This window comes from Diceros bicornis, chromosome 36 (genome assembly GCF_020826845.1).
Source record: "Diceros bicornis minor isolate mBicDic1 chromosome 36, mDicBic1.mat.cur, whole genome shotgun sequence".
NCBI classification, from domain to species: domain Eukaryota; kingdom Metazoa; phylum Chordata; class Mammalia; order Perissodactyla; family Rhinocerotidae; genus Diceros; species Diceros bicornis.
In genome coordinates, this window is record NC_080775.1 from 25,903,990 (window position 1) to 25,922,462 (window position 18,473).

The 18,473-nt window shown below is 37.8% G+C and overlaps 1 protein-coding gene across 4 annotated transcripts in view; it reads left to right on the top strand.

The window, feature by feature from the left end:
• The first annotated feature begins 2,235 nt into the window (after positions 1-2,235).
• ACBD5 (acyl-CoA binding domain containing 5) overlaps positions 2,236-18,473 on the top strand; it is a 43,184-nt gene continuing 26,946 nt past the window's right edge. The window contains exons 1-6 of one of the 4 annotated variants that reach the window (XM_058532676.1): positions 3,293-3,389; positions 3,577-3,742; positions 7,268-7,388; positions 9,135-9,207; positions 16,005-16,119; positions 16,209-16,241. In XM_058532676.1, the coding sequence (XP_058388659.1) occupies positions 3,375-3,389; positions 3,577-3,742; positions 7,268-7,388; positions 9,135-9,207; positions 16,005-16,119; positions 16,209-16,241 (523 nt within the window). In that variant the 5' untranslated portion in view covers positions 3,293-3,374. Of the gene's footprint in view, positions 2,255-3,232; positions 3,390-3,576; positions 3,743-7,267; positions 7,389-9,134; positions 9,208-16,004; positions 16,120-16,208; positions 16,242-18,473 lie in introns of those variants that run through there. The other 3 variants (XM_058532674.1, XM_058532673.1, XM_058532672.1) reach the window with 3 other exon arrangements.

Below are 18,473 nucleotides of genomic sequence, written 5' to 3' on the forward strand. Positions count from 1 at the left end.
CAATCATAGTGGGTCTTTCTTGATCAAACTCCAGCTGATACAAAAACATATAGTCTTCATGGATTTATAAATAAAGTAAAAACTCCTTTGCATGGCATATATGACCTTCAAGTCAGCCTCAACCAGCTTTTCATCCAATGCCTTGTCCCAACTTCCCTCATATCTATGATTCCATCACATGAATAAATTTGCTGCTTATCACATATAATGTGATGTTTTTGCTTTTATTTCTTTCCTTAGAATGACTCTCTCCCATCTTGTCTGCTTGTAAATACCATCTCATCCCAGAAGAACCAGCTGAAATGTTGCTTCCTCTGTGACATCTTCCTCATCTGTGTCACAGATTTAATCACTTTCTTGTTCCCATGGTACTTAAAAAATTTTAATGTAAATTTTAATTGAAGTATAACATACACAAAGAAAAATAAACAAATCTTAGTTATGCATTTCAATAGAGTTTCACAAAGTGAACACACTCATGTAACAAGCACCTAATTCAAGAAATAGAACATTACCAGAACCCCATAGTTCCCTCATCTCATTTCCAGATCCTATACCTCCAGCCTGAATTTGAACACAATATGTTGGTCTTGCCTGTTTTTAAACTTTATATAAATGGAATCATATAATACGTTCTCTTTCGAATCTAAATTCTATTTCTCAACATTATGTCTGAGATTCATAGAAGATGTTGAATATGTGTAATTCATTTGTTCTCATTGCTCTTCAGTAGTCCCTATTTATGTTTTACTGCTTTTATTTTTGTTTCTCTTAGGTAAGGAAGATTGGCCCTGAGCTAACACCTGTTGCCAATCTTCCTCTTTTTGCTTGAGGAAGAGTGGCCCTGAGCTATCATCCGTGCCCATCTTCCTCTATTTTGTATGTGGGTCGCGGCCACAGCATGGCTTGATGAGTGGTGTAGGTCCATGCCCAGGATCTGAATCCTTGAACCCGGGCCACAGAAGTGGAGCACCCCAAACTCAACCACTATGCCACCAGGCCGGCCCCTGTTTTACTGCTGATGGTCACTGAGCTGTTTCCAGGTTTGGGCTGTTACCAAACAGTGCTATCATTAATATTTTTGTAGTTGTCTTTTTTTTTTTTTTTTTTTACAAGATTGGCCCTGAGCTAACATCTGTTGCCAATCTTCCTCTTTTTTTCCCTTTTTCTCCCCAAAGCCCCAGTAGATAGTTGTATGTCATAACTTTACATCCTTCTAGCTGCTCTATGTGGGACACCACCTCGGCATGGCTTGAGGGCAGTGCATAGGTCCGCACCCAGGATCCAAACCGGTGAACCCCGGGCCACCGAAGCAGAGCATGCCAACTTAATTGCTACCCCACTGGGCCAGCCCCATGTAGTTGTCTTTTGATGCACATAATATAGCTCTTTTTATATCCTCCAATTTTAACACTTTTGCATCGTGTTGCAATTCTTATATCACGTCTGTTTACCACCCTAGACTGAGCTTATTACATAAGCTTTATGAGCAGCTGTCAAAATGAAGTCCTAGATTAGAAGACTTTTATAAGTATGCATGACTGAATAGACAGGAACTGAAAAGGATATCATAAAAGAGCAAGAAAAGAGTAGAGAAAGCAGTACACATTAAACACACACAGTCTTCCTAGTTTGAGTAAATTAGAGAAACTGTTATTTTCTTACACTTTGGTATCATGGAAGAAAGTCCAAAACTTAAAGTAAGAGTTTTTTGGATTGACTGACTCCTGGCTCTGCTACTTACTAAATTGTGGGACGTTGGGCAAATTAGTTAATATGAGTCTTAATTTCCTCATTCGTAAAAACCCTCCAGACACGTTTCTGGAATACGTGTCATACGTTTGGCAAAAACCAGGCACTCAGTAATCAGTAGCTTTTATTACCTAAACGACATTCTTTGCTTTTATATACATAACCTCAAAATTAGTAAAGATTAAGAGCAAGAAATTAGAGGCCACTTCTCCGATTCAAGCGCGCCCCTTTTGCTGGAAGCGGACGCGCTAAGTATTTTGAATTGGCACAGAGTCCAACGCAGTTAAAAAGAAAGACTTCCACCGCAAGGCTCGAGCGTCTGCAGAGCCAAGAAACGGAACCGGAACAGGTGGGAGGAACGCCGGCCGCCGGAGGGAGGTGCCCGGAAGCGCCGCCGTGGGTGGGGAGGGGCGGGGGACTACATTTCCCACAAGTCCGCGGGGCAGGGCGAGGGGCGGGCGTCGGGGACATTACCGGACAGGCCTTGCCCGGCAGTACCAAGGTAAATGCCGGCACTGGGGCTCGGAGCGAAAAGTAACTGATAGGCTGCGGCTAGATTTGCACTAGTAACCCTCCTAACCCATCCCGAACTGACAGAAACGACCTGGCGACTTTGGAATTTCCGGGCGGCAGAACTCCTCCCCCCCAACAATGTCAGTGCCCCCTCTGTGGGCCTGGGGCGCTTCCTAGATATCTGAGGACGCGGGGCGTTGTGCTAGAAAGGTGGAGGCCCAGGGTACCCCTTTCTGGGGTTGATCCGTATTGGTTCATCGTTCGCCCCTCCCCCACGCCTGTCGCCTATTAAATCGGGCTGGAGCTGGGCTGTGCCCGGCTCCCCGGGGCTCGATGTTAGCGGTGGTGCGGGAGAAGATGCCCTCCCTGCCCCGGCCCAGGCTAGGAGCGGGCGACCTCCCCTGCCCTTTGGTTGTTGCTCGGACGTCCCTGTCTCGGGACAGCTAAAGCTGTCGGAGAGCTGCGAGCCAAGCACTGCTAGGCACCTCCATCCAACATCCTAATCCTTTCATCTACCGTTTAGGGTGCTACAAAGACTGCCACCGGAGAGGCTTAAGTAACTTGCCCTTAGGTCACAGAACTTAAATGGCAGAACTTAAGGTTCTCACCGAGGCTTCCGGAACTAAAGCCCTTTGCTTCTGTCCCATCACGTTCCTGAAATCTTAATCTAAGAGGGCAGGTTCTGGGGACCGCAGAGTCATTTTTCCGCCCAGCGGCACCGACGCGCGCGGCTTTGGGCCCAGGCGCAGAATCCAGCCCGCGGCCCGTGCGCGCCCCGCCGCTACAGCTGTGCTGGCGCAGACCGGCGGTCCGCCCTGGTCAGAGAGCGAGCACCGGACCGTCGCGCTTCTCCTCCTCGCCTCCTCCTCAGGGGCCGACGGACAGCGCGTCAACGCCGCGGCCGCGGGCGGGTGGGTGGAGTTTGCTGCGCGGCGGCGGCGGGAGCTCGTGGGTCCTCCGGCGGCTCTGGGGCGTGGCTGTGGGGAGGGCGCGGACGGACAGACCGACCCCGCCGAGATGGGGGGTGTGGCTGCTCCGCCAGGGTCCTGCGGGTGGGAGGGCGGTTCCGCGACCACCGGTGGCCGGAGCCCCTCCGCCTTCTGGTAGAGATGCTCTTCCTCTCGGTGAGTGGTTTTTGTGTCTACGCGGGCCTGCTTCTCGGCCTTGGTCACGCCCCGGGGAGGAGGAAGGAGCCTGGCCACCGCGGTCGGTGTGGCCTGGCTGGGGCAGGGCAACGGGGAACTGACCAGCTGCGCTCCTGGGCCTCCTCCCTCTGGGCATGTTGATCCGCGGCTGCGCTCCATGTTCCAGTTTCATGCAGGCTCCTGGGAAAGCTGGTGCTGCTGCTGCCTGATTCCAGCCGACAGACCTTGGGAGCGGGGCCGGCGCTGGCGGCTGGAGATGGCGGACACGAGATCCGTGCATGAAACCAGGTTTGAGGCGGCGGTGAAGGTGATCCAGAGTTTGCCGAAAAATGGTACGTGCACCCGGTCCCCGCTGAAGAAGCCTCTTGCAGAGGCCTGAGGCCCCAGTTTCGGAACCTCATCTCCTCTAACCTGCTTTCTGCTTGTAGCCTTGCTTATTTAACCTACTTCTTTTCTGCGTTTAGAAGGAATGTAATTGAAGGGGAGGTATCGAATGTGAATTAGTTACCTGCTGATCTTTCAAGCCGGAGACAAATATACTATCCATATTTTAAGTAGTTTTTGTTGTCGAAAACAGAAGTCTTGTCACTTAATGACTGCGGATTTGGGTATGTTTAAAAAAAACTGGATGGGGACGCCTGGTACCGCATAGTCATCAAGTCTACTGTTTAAGGCTTTTTGAAAACTTTTGGTATGAAAGGAGAGAAAGGAAAGAACAGTTATGTTCATTTGTAAAACAATTTATTTTAGTATATATACTATGTTGACTACTTTTTTTTTTTTTACTATTGTACTAGTGTTCTCTTTTTTATACTTATATTGGATCTTCTTTATATTGGACCTTCTTTATATTGGACCTTCTTTGCAGCTTGGGAGAAAAGTCATTCGAGTTGTTCTCTTGTATTTAATGTGTCGTTTCTCTGGCTGCCTTCAAGATTTTTCTCTTCGGCTTTGGTTTTCAGCAGTTTGAGTATGACGTGTCTAGGTGTGATTTTCTTCATATTTATCCTGTTTGGAGTTTACAGGGCTTTTTGAATTTGTAATTTTTTGTCTTGGACAGTGTTGGGAAGTTTAAGGCCGTTATTCAAGTATTTTTTCTGTGGAGAGGCTTAGAGGGGGGACTTTTACTTTTCATTGATATCTTTTTGCATTAAATGAATTATTGTTCACAATAAACGTGTATTTTTAAATGATGTGTTTAAGTACTGTTATTGTGCCAGAGTGTAAAACTAATTGCACCATTAATATATTACTGTAGTATTTAATCATGTTCTGTTTTTATTAATTATTTGGCTAAGTAATGAATATTCAACATCAATAAAAATTCATTAAGTGCCGATTCAAAACGTTTTAAAAACAGATATACAGTACACAAAATAGTATTCCTTTTGTAATCTCAAACATTGAATTGGAGGAGGACATATGGGGGATTGAAAGATGAGTGAATGAACATAATGTAAAGAAATAATATAGGAACTTATTTAGGTATTGATTTTTTAAATGTCTGATTAAGAGATTTATAGAAAGGCATGATTCTAAGAGTTTTATGTAAGTTGTGCCTTAATCCTTTCTCCTAAACCACACATTTTTATATTTTTTTGAAAACTGATAAAGCTAGACTTGATGTCTAGTGTACTGTCTTTGACATTATATATCACTTAAGAAACCCATATAAATGTAAATAGAGTTTGTATTTACATAGCATTGAAGAAGGTATTGCAAAGTTAGATACCAAATGGCATGTGTGGTGGACTATTTCAGTATACTGTTATCCTCTGAAAGTAAATTGGTATTAATTGAAGCAGAAGTATTGTTATAATGAATTATTAAATATTTTTATAATAATACTTTTAAATTGTTTGATCTGCCTGGACTATTTTGCAAAGAGTAAGATCTTATGGTTTTGTGTTCCTTGTTACTTAATCTTTATTTAAGGCCTAAGGTTATAACCAATCCTGTGGCATCTATGTTTGGTATGCGTTTGGCCTCTAGACATTTAAATTCGTAGATAATGTTTTAAACACATATATCAAATATATCATGCCTGAGCACTTTGAGGACAGTGTACTTTATCCAGTGTCTTACACACAGAATACATTCAATGTAATCAGTTTTGCTATAATCTATTCTAATGTATATATCATTCATCTTAACCAATAAACTTTTAAATCTTACTGGATTGACTTACTGAAGATGCTGGGAGATGAGGCTTTTGATGTTTTAAATTTAGATTTGTGTTATTTAAATAGGTAACCCTTTTTAACTGTAATTTCTCCATTTTTTCCTCCCTGCTGTATAAAGGACTAACTCTATCATTGAAACACCATATCTAATAGATATGTCTAAATGAGCATATATTATGTAGACAATTATTACTGTGACTTTGAAATTAATTACTCACTCTTGGCCAAACCTGAAACACCAGCTCTCAGCTTATCTGTGTCGTAATTTTCACAACATTTAGAAACTACTGGCTTTTGATTACTACATATTATCTGTTTATATGTAATCTATAAAGTTTTTAAAATATCTTTTTACAGTTTTAGTTTTTATTTTTATAATAATTTTTGATATAAAAGTAGTATACACTAAATGTAAAATTTTTTAAACACAAATAAGCAAAAAGGAAAAGAAAACTAATCTGTATGCCTGCTATCCAGAGATATCCTCTTTTAACATTTTGATGTGTTTCCTTCCACTCTACTCTTTGTGTATCTGAATACTTGTTTTGCAAAAATGGATTGTACTGGATATGCTCTTTTTTTTTTAATTTATTTTTTTTCCCCCAAAGCCCCAGTAGATAGTTGTACGTCATAGTTGCACATCCTTCTAGTTGCTGTATGTGGGACGCGGCCTCAGCATGGCCAGAGAAGCAGTGCGTCAGTGCACGCCCGGGATCCGAACCTGGGCTGCCAGTAGTGAAGCGCGTGCACTTAACCACTAAGCCATGGAGCCGGCCCTGGATATGCTCTTTTTAAACTGCTGTTTTTTTCTCCTTTTATAGTAGATCATGAAAATTTTCTCCTGCCGTTATATTTTTCTACAATATAATTTTTAAGGGCTGTAGTTATAAATTATCCTGTTGTATGTGTGTATCATATTTAGCCAATTATATATTATAAAACATTTACATTCCAAATTTTCCCTGTTATTAAAAGTAGTGCAACTTATAGCACTTGTTCATAGAGTTTGAAATTTTTAAACATTAAAAATGTTGTAGATATGCTAGAAACATATATGAAGACTGATCTTCAAAGACACTGATGTGTCCAAAATTACAGCGGTAGGAAATGAGAAATCTATTTTATCTTGGATTCTTTTTCTACCACAGTACACACTGGTTGGCTTTAGCCAAAGTTCCTTATCCACTGAGAAATTGAAATTTGGCCAAGAGGAGTTGAATTTCTTACTGTTGGAATTTTATTAAACAGAGTATACCTTTAACTTTTTCATTTATGCTAGTCAGTTTTAGTTTGTCACAATCTTTGAATAAAAATACCTTATTACACTTGTGTAATAGTTATTCTATATTTTAATATATTTGTTTTTTAAGTGACATTTGCCAGTTATTTTGGTTACACCTACAGCAGGTTTGTTCATTTATTTTTTTATTTATTGAGCTATTTTAGGCATTGTTATTAAAGTATAAAATCAGAGGGGTTTTTTTTTTGCAGTGAAGGAGTAAAGCAACTAACAGTCATAACTTTTGTTTCTATAAGATAGCAGTGAGTAAATTGTTGTCTGAACTACTAATGAAATATTTACAAATCATTATTAGTATAGCTAAGCTAATTTATAGTTTTAGATTATGAATTGTATTCTCCAAGTGATCGGTATTTGATGTATGTTTCTAATAGGTTCATTTCAGCCAACAAATGAAATGATGCTCAAGTTCTATAGCTTCTATAAGCAGGCAACTGAAGGACCCTGTAAACTTTCAAGGCCTGGATTTTGGGATCCTGTTGGAAGATATAAATGGTAATTTTATATGGAAAGCCATGAAAGAATTTTTAATTTAATGACATAATTATCATATGACTGTTATTTATGTGGTTATGCATTATTCTTTGCATAAAGGGTTCTAGGTACTGGATACAATTTTTATCCTCCAGGTGCTCTTAACATAATTTCACCCCAATAGGAACTTAGGGAAGAGAGAAAAACAATAAAACCAAAAGGAGTAGGTGCATCAAAGATAAAAAAGCACTCTTAGTTAGTCTTCCCTTTTATGGAGTTTTTTCTTTTTATTATGCCAAGAGCAACTCCCAAACTAAGTTAAATAAACAAACAAACTCTCCTGCCTCTTTTACCTGCCAAGAAAAATAAGGACTTTTGTTTGTGACAGTGTTTGCTTTGAGCTTTTAAGATAAGAAGTAACGAGGAACATGACTCAGGTACCACCATGCTGACTTTTTATCTAAAGCTGTCACTCCTGTCCCACTGTGCTTGAATAGAAATTTGATTTTTAATATACTTAAAAGAATCATAAAGTATCCAGAGATGCCTCTGCCATTTTTTCCAATTGACTAACATTTAATGTTCTTAAATATTATTGAAGACTTTACAAATATCTAACAAAACGTCTAATGTAGTCTAACATAAACTGTATGTTATGAACGGAATTTGCTAATTGGTGAAGCATGTCTTAAGAGCCACACATGCTTGCTCCACTTTGGTGGCCCGGGGTTAGCCAGTTCGGATCCTGGGCACGCACCAACCCATCGCTTGTCAAGCCATGTTGAGGCGGCATCCCATATAAAGTAGAGGAAGATGGGCACAGATGTTAGCCTGGGGCCAATCTTCCTCAGCAAAAAGAGGAGGATTGGCATCGGATGTTAGCTCAGGGCGGGTCTTCCTCACAAAAAAAAAAAAAAGCCACACATTTTGATGGCTAAATTTCTTCACCTTGAGTTGGAAGTCCTTAAATTCCTTTGAGAATTTCTTAGTACTATACTTTCTTCTAAAATCTTTATGAATAGTCATAAAATAATAGGTTAAATGTAATAGCAATATGTTATTTAATCTGTTTCAAGAAATTTATTTATTTACTTTATGATTTTTCCTCAGTATTGACCTTTGGTGGAGTTCACCTGCTTCTGGAAAAGTATAAAAAGAAAGATTTTCATGTTAGGCAAAAATTTCAAAGGACTATTCTCGTTATTTAGGGGTTTAAAATTTTCCTGTCTTTTACATTTTCATTTTTTTAGAAGTAAGAAACTTTCCATTTATCAGGTGTATAAGTTAGACTCTTATTTAAATTAATGGAAACTTTTAACTAGAACTTCTGTTTGTTTTAAAACATGGCTGTGACAGTTCATGTAGAGTCTTCTAAAGTATTCAGTATAAAACTCTCCTTTATAATGATATCAAAACTTTTCAAGAGTTCTTAGCAAATATTTATGAACAGTCTATAGTCTATATAATATATTCTCTATAATCTACAGAAAATAGTTTATAGTCTATAGATGGGCTATAGACTATAGTTTATAGCCTTAGATGGGTTGTATACTTATTGAGTTTTAAATACTATTTAATTTGCCAATTTATTCACTGTGATATTTTTCTTCAAGGCGGTGCATTTAAAGAGATGCTTTGGAAACGTAATAGGGCTTTAAGTAGAGCCTGTTTTAAATTAATGACCCTATACCATCAACTATAAATTGTATTCTGAGCAATTGACAATCAAGTGTCTTTTTATTGTTATTTGGATATTTTCATTTCTAGGGATGCTTGGAGTTCACTGGGGAATATGACCAAAGAGGAAGCCATGATTGCATATGTTGAAGAAATGAAAAAGGTAGGGAAAATAATTCACAATAGGAAATAAAAATATTCAGAGCGGCTCTAATTTAATTTTATCAGGCAAATTAGCTTCTTTGTTTTAAGGAACAAAGAGATTGTCATATGTTAGAATATAGAACCTAGACTATTGAATTTATTAGGGCTTTATCTGTCTCGTCAAAGTTCATCTTAAGGTGAGTGTTTTTTCCTTAAGATATATCGCATTGTGGTGATATCTGGATATTTTTTTGTTTTTCGTCTTCCCTATCTTTCTCTATAGTCAACTTCTGCAAAAGTATGGAATAAGAATCTTTTAAAATATTGATGACCCTTCCTCAGGAATCTGGGAAGTACCTGGGCTGTCTTGAAAGTACTTCTGCTTTGGAACTTTTTATTGAGGAGAAATAGTTAAAAGAATGCCCAACGGTGTTCTTGTACAAGTTTTGACTCATAAACTGAGATATTCCCATCACTGGACTTCTCAGTAACATGCATTTTTCTGTGAACGCAAAGATCCTTCAGAAGCAGAATAATATAAGGATACTTTTAGTCTCTCTGGTAACTACTAAGGAGTCCGTTCCTTATTAACTAGCTCTTTTAAGTCTGTTCAAGGGATTGTTTAGAGGAGCAAATTTATGAAGAAATCATAGATTTTAAAGATAATCTTAGTGCCTTTTTATAAAGGACCACTTTTATGTTGGAGATGGATCAGAATTTGTGAAATCTGGATCTGTTTGATAATCTTAAATAAATTATCTTTGAACATGAAGAAAGTCTGTGGAAAGGAATAGTTTTTTTGCCAGATGGTTTTATAGCATTAATCTCTTCAGTAATTTCTATTTTGCAGATTCAGACTTTTTTTTTTTTTTTTGGTTCTAATCTCTTGTACACTGCTCAAAGTTTTGCCCTTTGTTACATTTTCACAATTTTTTTTTCAGTGAACTTTGTTTATTTATAACAGAGGGCAGAGTTTAGTGCTTTTGGCTGTTAACTATATCAGGAACAACAAAGGAGCCTTTCAAAAGCAGAGAGAGAAAGAATCTAAAGCCTTTTTGGTTTGATAACTGTTCCTTTTTCTTTTTTTTTTAAATTTTATTTATTTATTTTTCCCCCAAAGCCCCAGTAGATAGTTGTATGTCACAGTTGCACATCCTTCTAGTTGCTGTATGTGGGACGCGGCCTCAGCATGGCTGGAGAAGCAGTGCGTCGGTGCACACCCGGGATCCGAACCTGGGCCGCCAGCAGCGGAGCTCGCGCACTTAACCGCTAAGCCACGGGGCCGGCCCATGTTCCTTTTTCTTTACCTTAAATAGCATTATAATTTTTAGGACACACTTCTGTAATGTAAAGTTGAATTGATACATTAAATAAAATTTACCCATTTTTCCTATCCGATTTTGTTAATTAGTGATGTAGCCACAAAGTGGGAGGGGGATGAAACAATGTGTGTTCTATTTTTTTTTTTTCCAAGAAAGATTAAAACTATACTCCTGCCTTTTAGCTGTCTTAAAATACTTACACTGTGCCTGTAGACTTCTGTAACTACTCTAACTAAAAGAATACACCAACTATTTTCATTCATACTTTTAAAATTTCATTTCATACTGTGAATATAATAAAGTTTATGGTAAACTTTTAGAGATAAATCTAAAAATATTAGGATATCCATAGATTGAAAATTTGGTTAGTCTTTTAAGTTATTTTTAGAGTTTAGCTTTATGGACATCAGTAGATAAAATTGTGTCTTTCCAGATAATCATGTGGGATAGTACATTATCCCAAAGATCTGCTTACTAGATTTGGGACTTTTTCTAATTGCAATAATTTACTAACTGAAGCAGTTATCAAATCATGTTCTTAAATGTAGTTCACAAATCACTGTACTATTGCTCTTTAGAATTACTCTTGGGGCTGGCTCAGTGGCATACTGGTTAAGTTTGTTTGCTTTGCTTTGGTGGCCTGGCGTTCACAGGTTCAGATCTTAGGTGCAGACCTACACACCGCTCATCAAACCATGCTGTGGCAGCGTCCCACATTCAAAATAGAGGAAGATTGGCACAGATGTTAGCTCAGGGCCAGTCTTTCTCAAGCAAAAAGAAGAAGATTGGCAACAGATGTTAGCTCAGTGCCAATCTTCCTCACCAAAAAAAAAGAATTGCTCTTTTAGTATAAATCTCATTCTATGCCTTTGATTTCAAGAGTTTAGGGTACCTTATTAATTTAATTTATATGTTATAATAGATAATGTTTTATGGAAAATTGCTTTTCATAATTTATAAACTTTCCAGTGAAATATCGCTGAAAAAGTTGCTAGAATCAAAAATTCTTTTAAAATAATTTAATAGGATTTCAGATCTGAGGGAATAGAGTAACTAATGTGGTTTGGGGGAGAAATCTGTGTTTATTTTATTATTATTATTTTTTTAAGATTTTATTTATTTATTTTTTTCCCCCCAAAGCCCCAGTAGATAGTTGTATGTCATAGCTGCACATCCTTCTAGTTGCTGCATGTGGGACACGGCCCCAGCATGGCCAGAGAAGCGGTGCGTCGGTGCGCGCCCGGGATCTGAACCCAGGTCGCCAGCAGCGGAGCGCGCGCGCTTAACTGCTAAGCCATGGGGCGGGCCCATGTGTGTTTCTTTAAATAAAATTTATTTTGATTCATAATCAGAAAGAAGAATAAAATTCTATTTTCTGTACAAACTTTACAGGCTATCTTATGAGGATTTCAAGAAAATTCAGCCAGTATTTGAATAATGTCTATTATGTCTTTGGAGCTTAAAGAGAGATCAGTGAACTCAACTCTGTGACTACACATTAGAATCACCTGGGGATCTTGTAAAAGAGAACTACAAATGCCCCAGCATACCCCAGACTATTTCAGGATTTCTAAGAGGATGAGGTAATCACTGTAATAGAGGGAGGATTAGAACAGAGTCTCAAAGGGTGGAACCTGAAAGTTACCATGGTGGAGGGTCTGGTCAATAGCTCTGCAAGTCCAGGACATTGGCCTTCTCTGAGTACTGGAAGTGAATTTGTTTTTAAGACTTGACTCATGATAACCATCTTTTGGAAGTTTAGGAAAAAACCAAAATGCCAATTTCTTAGCTTACAGTGGGTGATATGCTTTTCTAGTGCTCAGCATACTCAGGATTGAGATATGGGACATCCCTCAAAATGTCAGAGGCACTTGGGAAACTGGATTAGTGTTGATAAGATTGTCTGTTGAACAGAGAGTAGAGCACTGGGATTTGGATGGCTTTAAGAGATGTGTCCCTATGACAAAAAAGCTCAAGGAGTATAGTCTTTGCTTTACAGTACAGTATACCAGTACCTTTCTAGTATGTTTTCATCAGACAGAAGTGATGTCTCTCACTGAGGAAAAGTGCTGGAGAAACCAAGAAAAATTACTGTGCTTCAGATGCTGCTTTTCTAGAGTCCATGCAGCTTACCAGATATTTCTGTTACAACATTCTTCATTTGGATGTTATAATCCAGTTGAATTAACTTAATTACCTTACACTTTAAATAAAATCTCTGAGGATAAGTAGTAGTTACCTAGACTGAGATTTGCCTCTGTCACTTTTTCTGTCTGTGTCTTTCTCTCTCTCTTGCTTGTTTCTTTTTTCTTTTTTTTTTTTTTGTGAGGAAGATCAGCCCTGAGCTAACATTCATGCTAATCCTCCTCTTTTTGCTAAGACCGGCTCTGAGCTAACATCTATTGCCAATCCTCCTCCTTTTTTTCTCCCCCCCAAAGCCCCAGTAGATAGTTGTATGTCATAGTTGCACATCCTTCTAGTTGCTGTATGTGGGACGCAGCCGCAGCATGGCCAGAGAAGCGGTGCATCGGTGTGCGCCTGGGATCCGAACCCGGGCCGCAAGTAGCAGAGCACGTGCACTTAACCGCTAAGCCACGGGGCCGGCCCATCTGCTTGTTTCGTGTGTGTGTGTGCGTGAGAGAGAGTGACTATGTGTGTGTGCCATTTCTTTTATTTCAACATTGGAGTAAGGGAGAGAATTTTGCAAAGGGCGAAGATTATTCTTAGTTTTTGTATTTTTTTTTTTTTTTGTGAGGAAGATCAGCCCTGAGCTAACATCCATGCTAATCCTCCTCTTTTTGCTGAGGAAGACTGGCTCTGAGCTAACATCTATTGCCAATCCTCCTCCTTTTTTTTTTTTCCCCCAAAGCCCCAATAGATAGTTGTATGTCATAGTTGCACATCCTTCTAGTTGCTGTATGTGGGACGTGGCCTCAGCATGGCTGGAGAAGCTGTGTGTCAGTGCGCGCCCGGGATCCGAACCCGGGCCGCCAGTAGTGGAGCGTGTGCACTTAACCGCTAAGCCACGAGGCTGGCCCAAGTTTTTGTATTTTTAAAGTTTCTGGGGCCGGCCTGGTGGTGTAGCGGTTAAGTGCGTGTGCTCCAGTTTGGTGGCCTGGGGTTCGCAGTTTCGGATCCTGGGTGTATGGTCCCATATAAAGTAGAAGAAGATGGGCATGGATGTTAGCCCAGGGCCACTCTTCCTCAGCAGAAAAGGGGAGGATTGGCATCGGATGTTAGCTTAGGGCTGATCTTCCTTGGAAAAAAAAAAATAAATTTTCTTCTTCAGAGAGTAACCTCTTAAATTCTGGGTGTATCTTGCTCTGGCCACTTGTGTCCTGACTATATCAACTACTGAAATTCTAGGTTATTGAAAGAAAAATTACTCTGCTTATATTTGCTTAGCACCAGCACATACTCCATTTATTTAGTTCTGACATTTCAAGTCCATAATTTACTCTCTTACTTTATGGGGTGTGAGAAATCCAAACACTGAAGCAGGTAGGCCTGCTTTAATTTTTAATTGAGAGATAACTAAAAGAAATCTGGTTTGGAGGAGGATCAAAGGAGGTGGTGAGTAGGGGTCAGGGTGGGATATGTGGTAGGCTTACCAGATTCTGCTCAATCAAGTGTTTATATACACTCTTCCAGTGTGGAATAGTGTAAAGGGTGCTGACTTGTGTTTGAATCATATCTCTACCATTTATTTGCTGTGTCTTTGGTCATATCAAAGTAAACATTACCTTATGGTTCCAATTCTTGGTTTGAATCTAATTCTTGGAATTACTATTATAATCCAAATATATTACAAATCATGTATATGTAATAAGCTATAAAAATGCTCTCCCTAGTGGCCCCAGCCTTACAATAAGAAGTATTTTCTTTAGCAAAAAGGTAATTTTATGATTAAAGCATTCTTTTCACTCTCATCCGTTGACAGGAACAGCAATTAGATAATTTACTGTGAGCCATAAAATTAAATTATAATCACCAAAACTAGTTATTGTTAACATAGTTCATTCTGTATAATTTCTCTCAACACCCCCCACTCCCAGGCCCACAAACACACATGGTGGTGGTGTTGCTGGGTGTATCTCAGCTCAGAATCATATCCGAGTTGCTAATGACCATAGACTACTGATGATCTTTCCTGTATCTGGTTTAAAAATAAAAGCACGTCATTTGAACAAGAATTTTAACTTGAACAAGAATTGTGACTTTTGGTCACAGGAGTGACCAAAAACAGATGAAGGCTCTTTTTCATTGAGCTTACATTCTCTTGTGAAAGAATGTGCACTCGTATGTGGAAGATGCACAGACGCATGGATAAAGAGAACAGATTAGTGGTTAGCGGAGGGGAAGGAGGTGGGAAGGTGGGCGAAAGGGGTAAAGAGGCCCATATGTATGGTGACGGATAAAAACTAGACTATTGGTGGTGAGCATGATGCAGTCTATACAGAAATTGATGTATAATAATGTACACCTGAAATTGCACACTGTTGTAAACAAATAAGACCTCAAAAAAATAATTAAAAAAAAAAAAGATAGTCGTTGAATGAACAATAAATCTGGGGGAATGACTAATGAGTCCGAGGTTGTTGTTAAATCTAAAGATACAAGTGGCCACTGTAAAACTGCATATAAGCTGAAAATATATGCAAGAATGACATATATGTCTTCTGAATCAATCTACAAAATACAATTAAAAGTAATTACAACTAAAGAGTTAAAACGGAGGGAATGAGGAAGACTTGTTTTTCATTTACACTTCTTTTGATGTTTGGGTTTTTTTCATTCACATATCTTTTATTATTAAAGAGAAAAACAAAATGGTGTCATATGAAACATACTGTGCAACAACTGGCTTTTTGCATGTAAAGAAAATTTATATATGTTTTTCCAATTAGCACACACAGAGCTAACCTTAGTCTTAATAATATCTGCAAAATTTTCCATATATGGAAGTACTTTAATATTTTTTATTAGTCACCGGTTGATGGCTATTTATTTGAATGCCTTTTCAGTTAATTTACCTTGCTCTTTAAATTTGATGATTCTAAATTGGCCCATAGTTATGAAGGTGTGTGAAAGTGGTATCATTTCCTACTTTACTTTCGTGCCCTTTTAGAAATTTACCTTAGTGTTAAAGAACAGACATAAGAATTTTACACTAACCCCACAGTTTTGTATTTTATTTAACATTAGTGCCCTTAAATTTTAATGCATGATTAATAGATTATTGTGTAAAATTTTACATGAAGCTTATGTAAAATAGTCTTCAAAATGAGAGCACTTTTAAATCTTTAATATACTTGAAACTTGTCTAGGTGAGTATATACGTTAAGTATGTGATTAATATAGATACTTTGAGAGTCTATAAATGAACTTAAAATCTCAAAATTATCAATAAATGAATTGTAAATATTATATTATTTGATACTAGTGTAGGTCAGATTGTTGGTGATTTCACAAGATTTGTTTCTTTCGATTACAGATTCTTGAAACTATGCCCATGACTGAGAAAGTTGAAGAATTGCTACAAGTCATAGGTCCATTTTATGAAATTGTAGAGGACAAAAAGAGTGGCAGAAGTTCTGATTTAACCTCAGGTTGGACTATTTTACCTAGTTTTTAATTCAGTAACTGATATGCATTAATATTTATATGTCTAAATTTTTTTTTTACTTTCACATGCCAGTCCGACTGGAGAAAATCTCTAGATACTTAGAAGGTAGGAATAATGAAATCCATGTAAAAATTTTGTTTAAAATTTACATGCCAAAGAATTCTGCACAAATTTATATAACTTATAAGCTTGTCACTCAAGTTTTCATTCCAAGGAAGCACATTAAAGTTTGAAAATATTATAAACCCTTAAGTTTTAACTCTTAAGTTATGAGAACATGACAGGTGGTTCACTTAGTACATGCAAAATTATAACAAAATTCATACTTTTATTTTGAAGGATGATATTTTCTATTTTGCTTTATGAATTATATTAGCAATACTGTGGCTGAAATGATTTTCTAGCTAACTTTAAAGTGGATGTGTTTGCAGTGGTTTGATTATAGTGTAGCAAGCTAAAATTCTCAGTGAAGAATTGAAAGGCTTGTCTTTCGCGTACTAGCAGGAGTTGAATGATATGCTGATTTGCTGGTATTAACTGTAAGCATTTGCTCTTCAAATTTTTTTAGAAAGCAGAGTAAAATGAGCCTCTAAGAGTCATTTTAAATGAAAATTATATATGTTTTAATATATGGTATCCCTTTTTTTTCTGGCATCCCTATTTACAAGGCATCTTTTAGTAACTGATGGAAATTATAGTGTTTCAGAACAGTAATCATCCTGTCCTGTCGTAAGGCCTGTGGTGCGCGTTGGCCATAGTAACTGATAATGATTGCATGCTGTGCATACCTCTGTACCACTCCTTGTTTATCTGATTTGCCTAGAAGAGTCAAATATTAACAGATAATCTTCCTTATTCATGCGTATTCAATTCAGAAAAAATATTAAGTGTTTTCTCTGTGTAAAGCATGTTATTAGGATGTGGAAGGGAAGAAATCTGGACTTGGCTTTAGTATACCTGCTTTAGGGTCAGAGGCAGAGATGTTTCAACAGCTAATTATAAAAACAAAGAAGAGTTAATAATAATAATAAAGGCTCAGGTCCACAGTCCCTTAGCTATAATTTAATAATTCAAAAGCATTGGGAAAAAAACCTTGATTAAACTAAAGGTTTTTTTGTTACTCATTTGGCAGCAAAACCTGTCCTGACATGAACTACTTGAGGAGCAAACCCTGGCCTAAAATGACAGGAGGCTATTTTAAGTCTTTATTTATCCTGTTTAGTGTGACTATTCATATGTTTTGCTGCAAAAGTCTTAATTTTTTTTTAGTAAGAGCTGCCTAGACTCTGTTGAAGGTGTTACATAATATACAGTATATATAGTGTATGCAAAAATCTTAATTTTCTTTTAGTGAAAGCTGCCTAGACACTGTTGAAGGTGTTATATAATATACAGTATATATAGTGTATGACCTTTGCAAAATTAGAAAAGTCTGGATTTTGAATCATATCTGGATCCAAGGGTAGTAAGGGTGTGGACCTGTACCATAGTTTATTTAACCTGTACCATTCTAATGGACATTTAGATTGCTTCCTCTTCTGATCTTCAAAAATGCTGCTGAAAGGAACCATGTACAAATGTCATTTTACATATTGGAAGTATATCTGTAAAAAATAATATTAGGAGTATAATTGCTGGATCAAAGGATACGGGTGTTCGACGAGTGTTTGCAATTTTATAAGATATTGCCAAATTGCAAGGCAGCTTGCAATCTTGACTTTTTTTGTTTTAACAAAGCACCGTGTTAAAAGTAGCCATTTAGGTCCAGTAGAACAGATATATCTGTGTCACACAGGCTTTTTCAGAATATACATACGTAGTAAGTTTTGAAATCAAGCAGTAGGCGCCGTCCAGCTTTGTTCTTTTTCAAGATTGTTTTGGCTACTCTGGATCCCTCACGTTTCCATATAAATTTCCGAATCAGCTTGTCAATTTTTGCCAAACAAGCCAATTGAGATTCTGATAGGGATTGCAATGAATCATAGATTATTTTGGGGAGTATTGTCATCTCAACAATATTGTCTTCCAATCCATTTATTTAGATCTTTAATTTCGTTCATATTTTGTTATTTGCAGTGCATAATTCCTACACCTTCTTTTGTCAAATGTATTCCTAAGTATTTTATTCTCTTTGGGGCTATGTAAATTGAATTGTTTTCTAATTTCATTTTTGGATTGTTTATTGTTAGCTTATAGTAAGACAATTGATTTTTCTATATTGATCTTGTATCGTGCAACCTCACTGAACCATTTATTAGTTCTAATAGTTTTTTTGTAGATTCTTTAGGATTTTCTACATATAAGAGCATGTCATCTGCAAACAGAGACCATTTTACT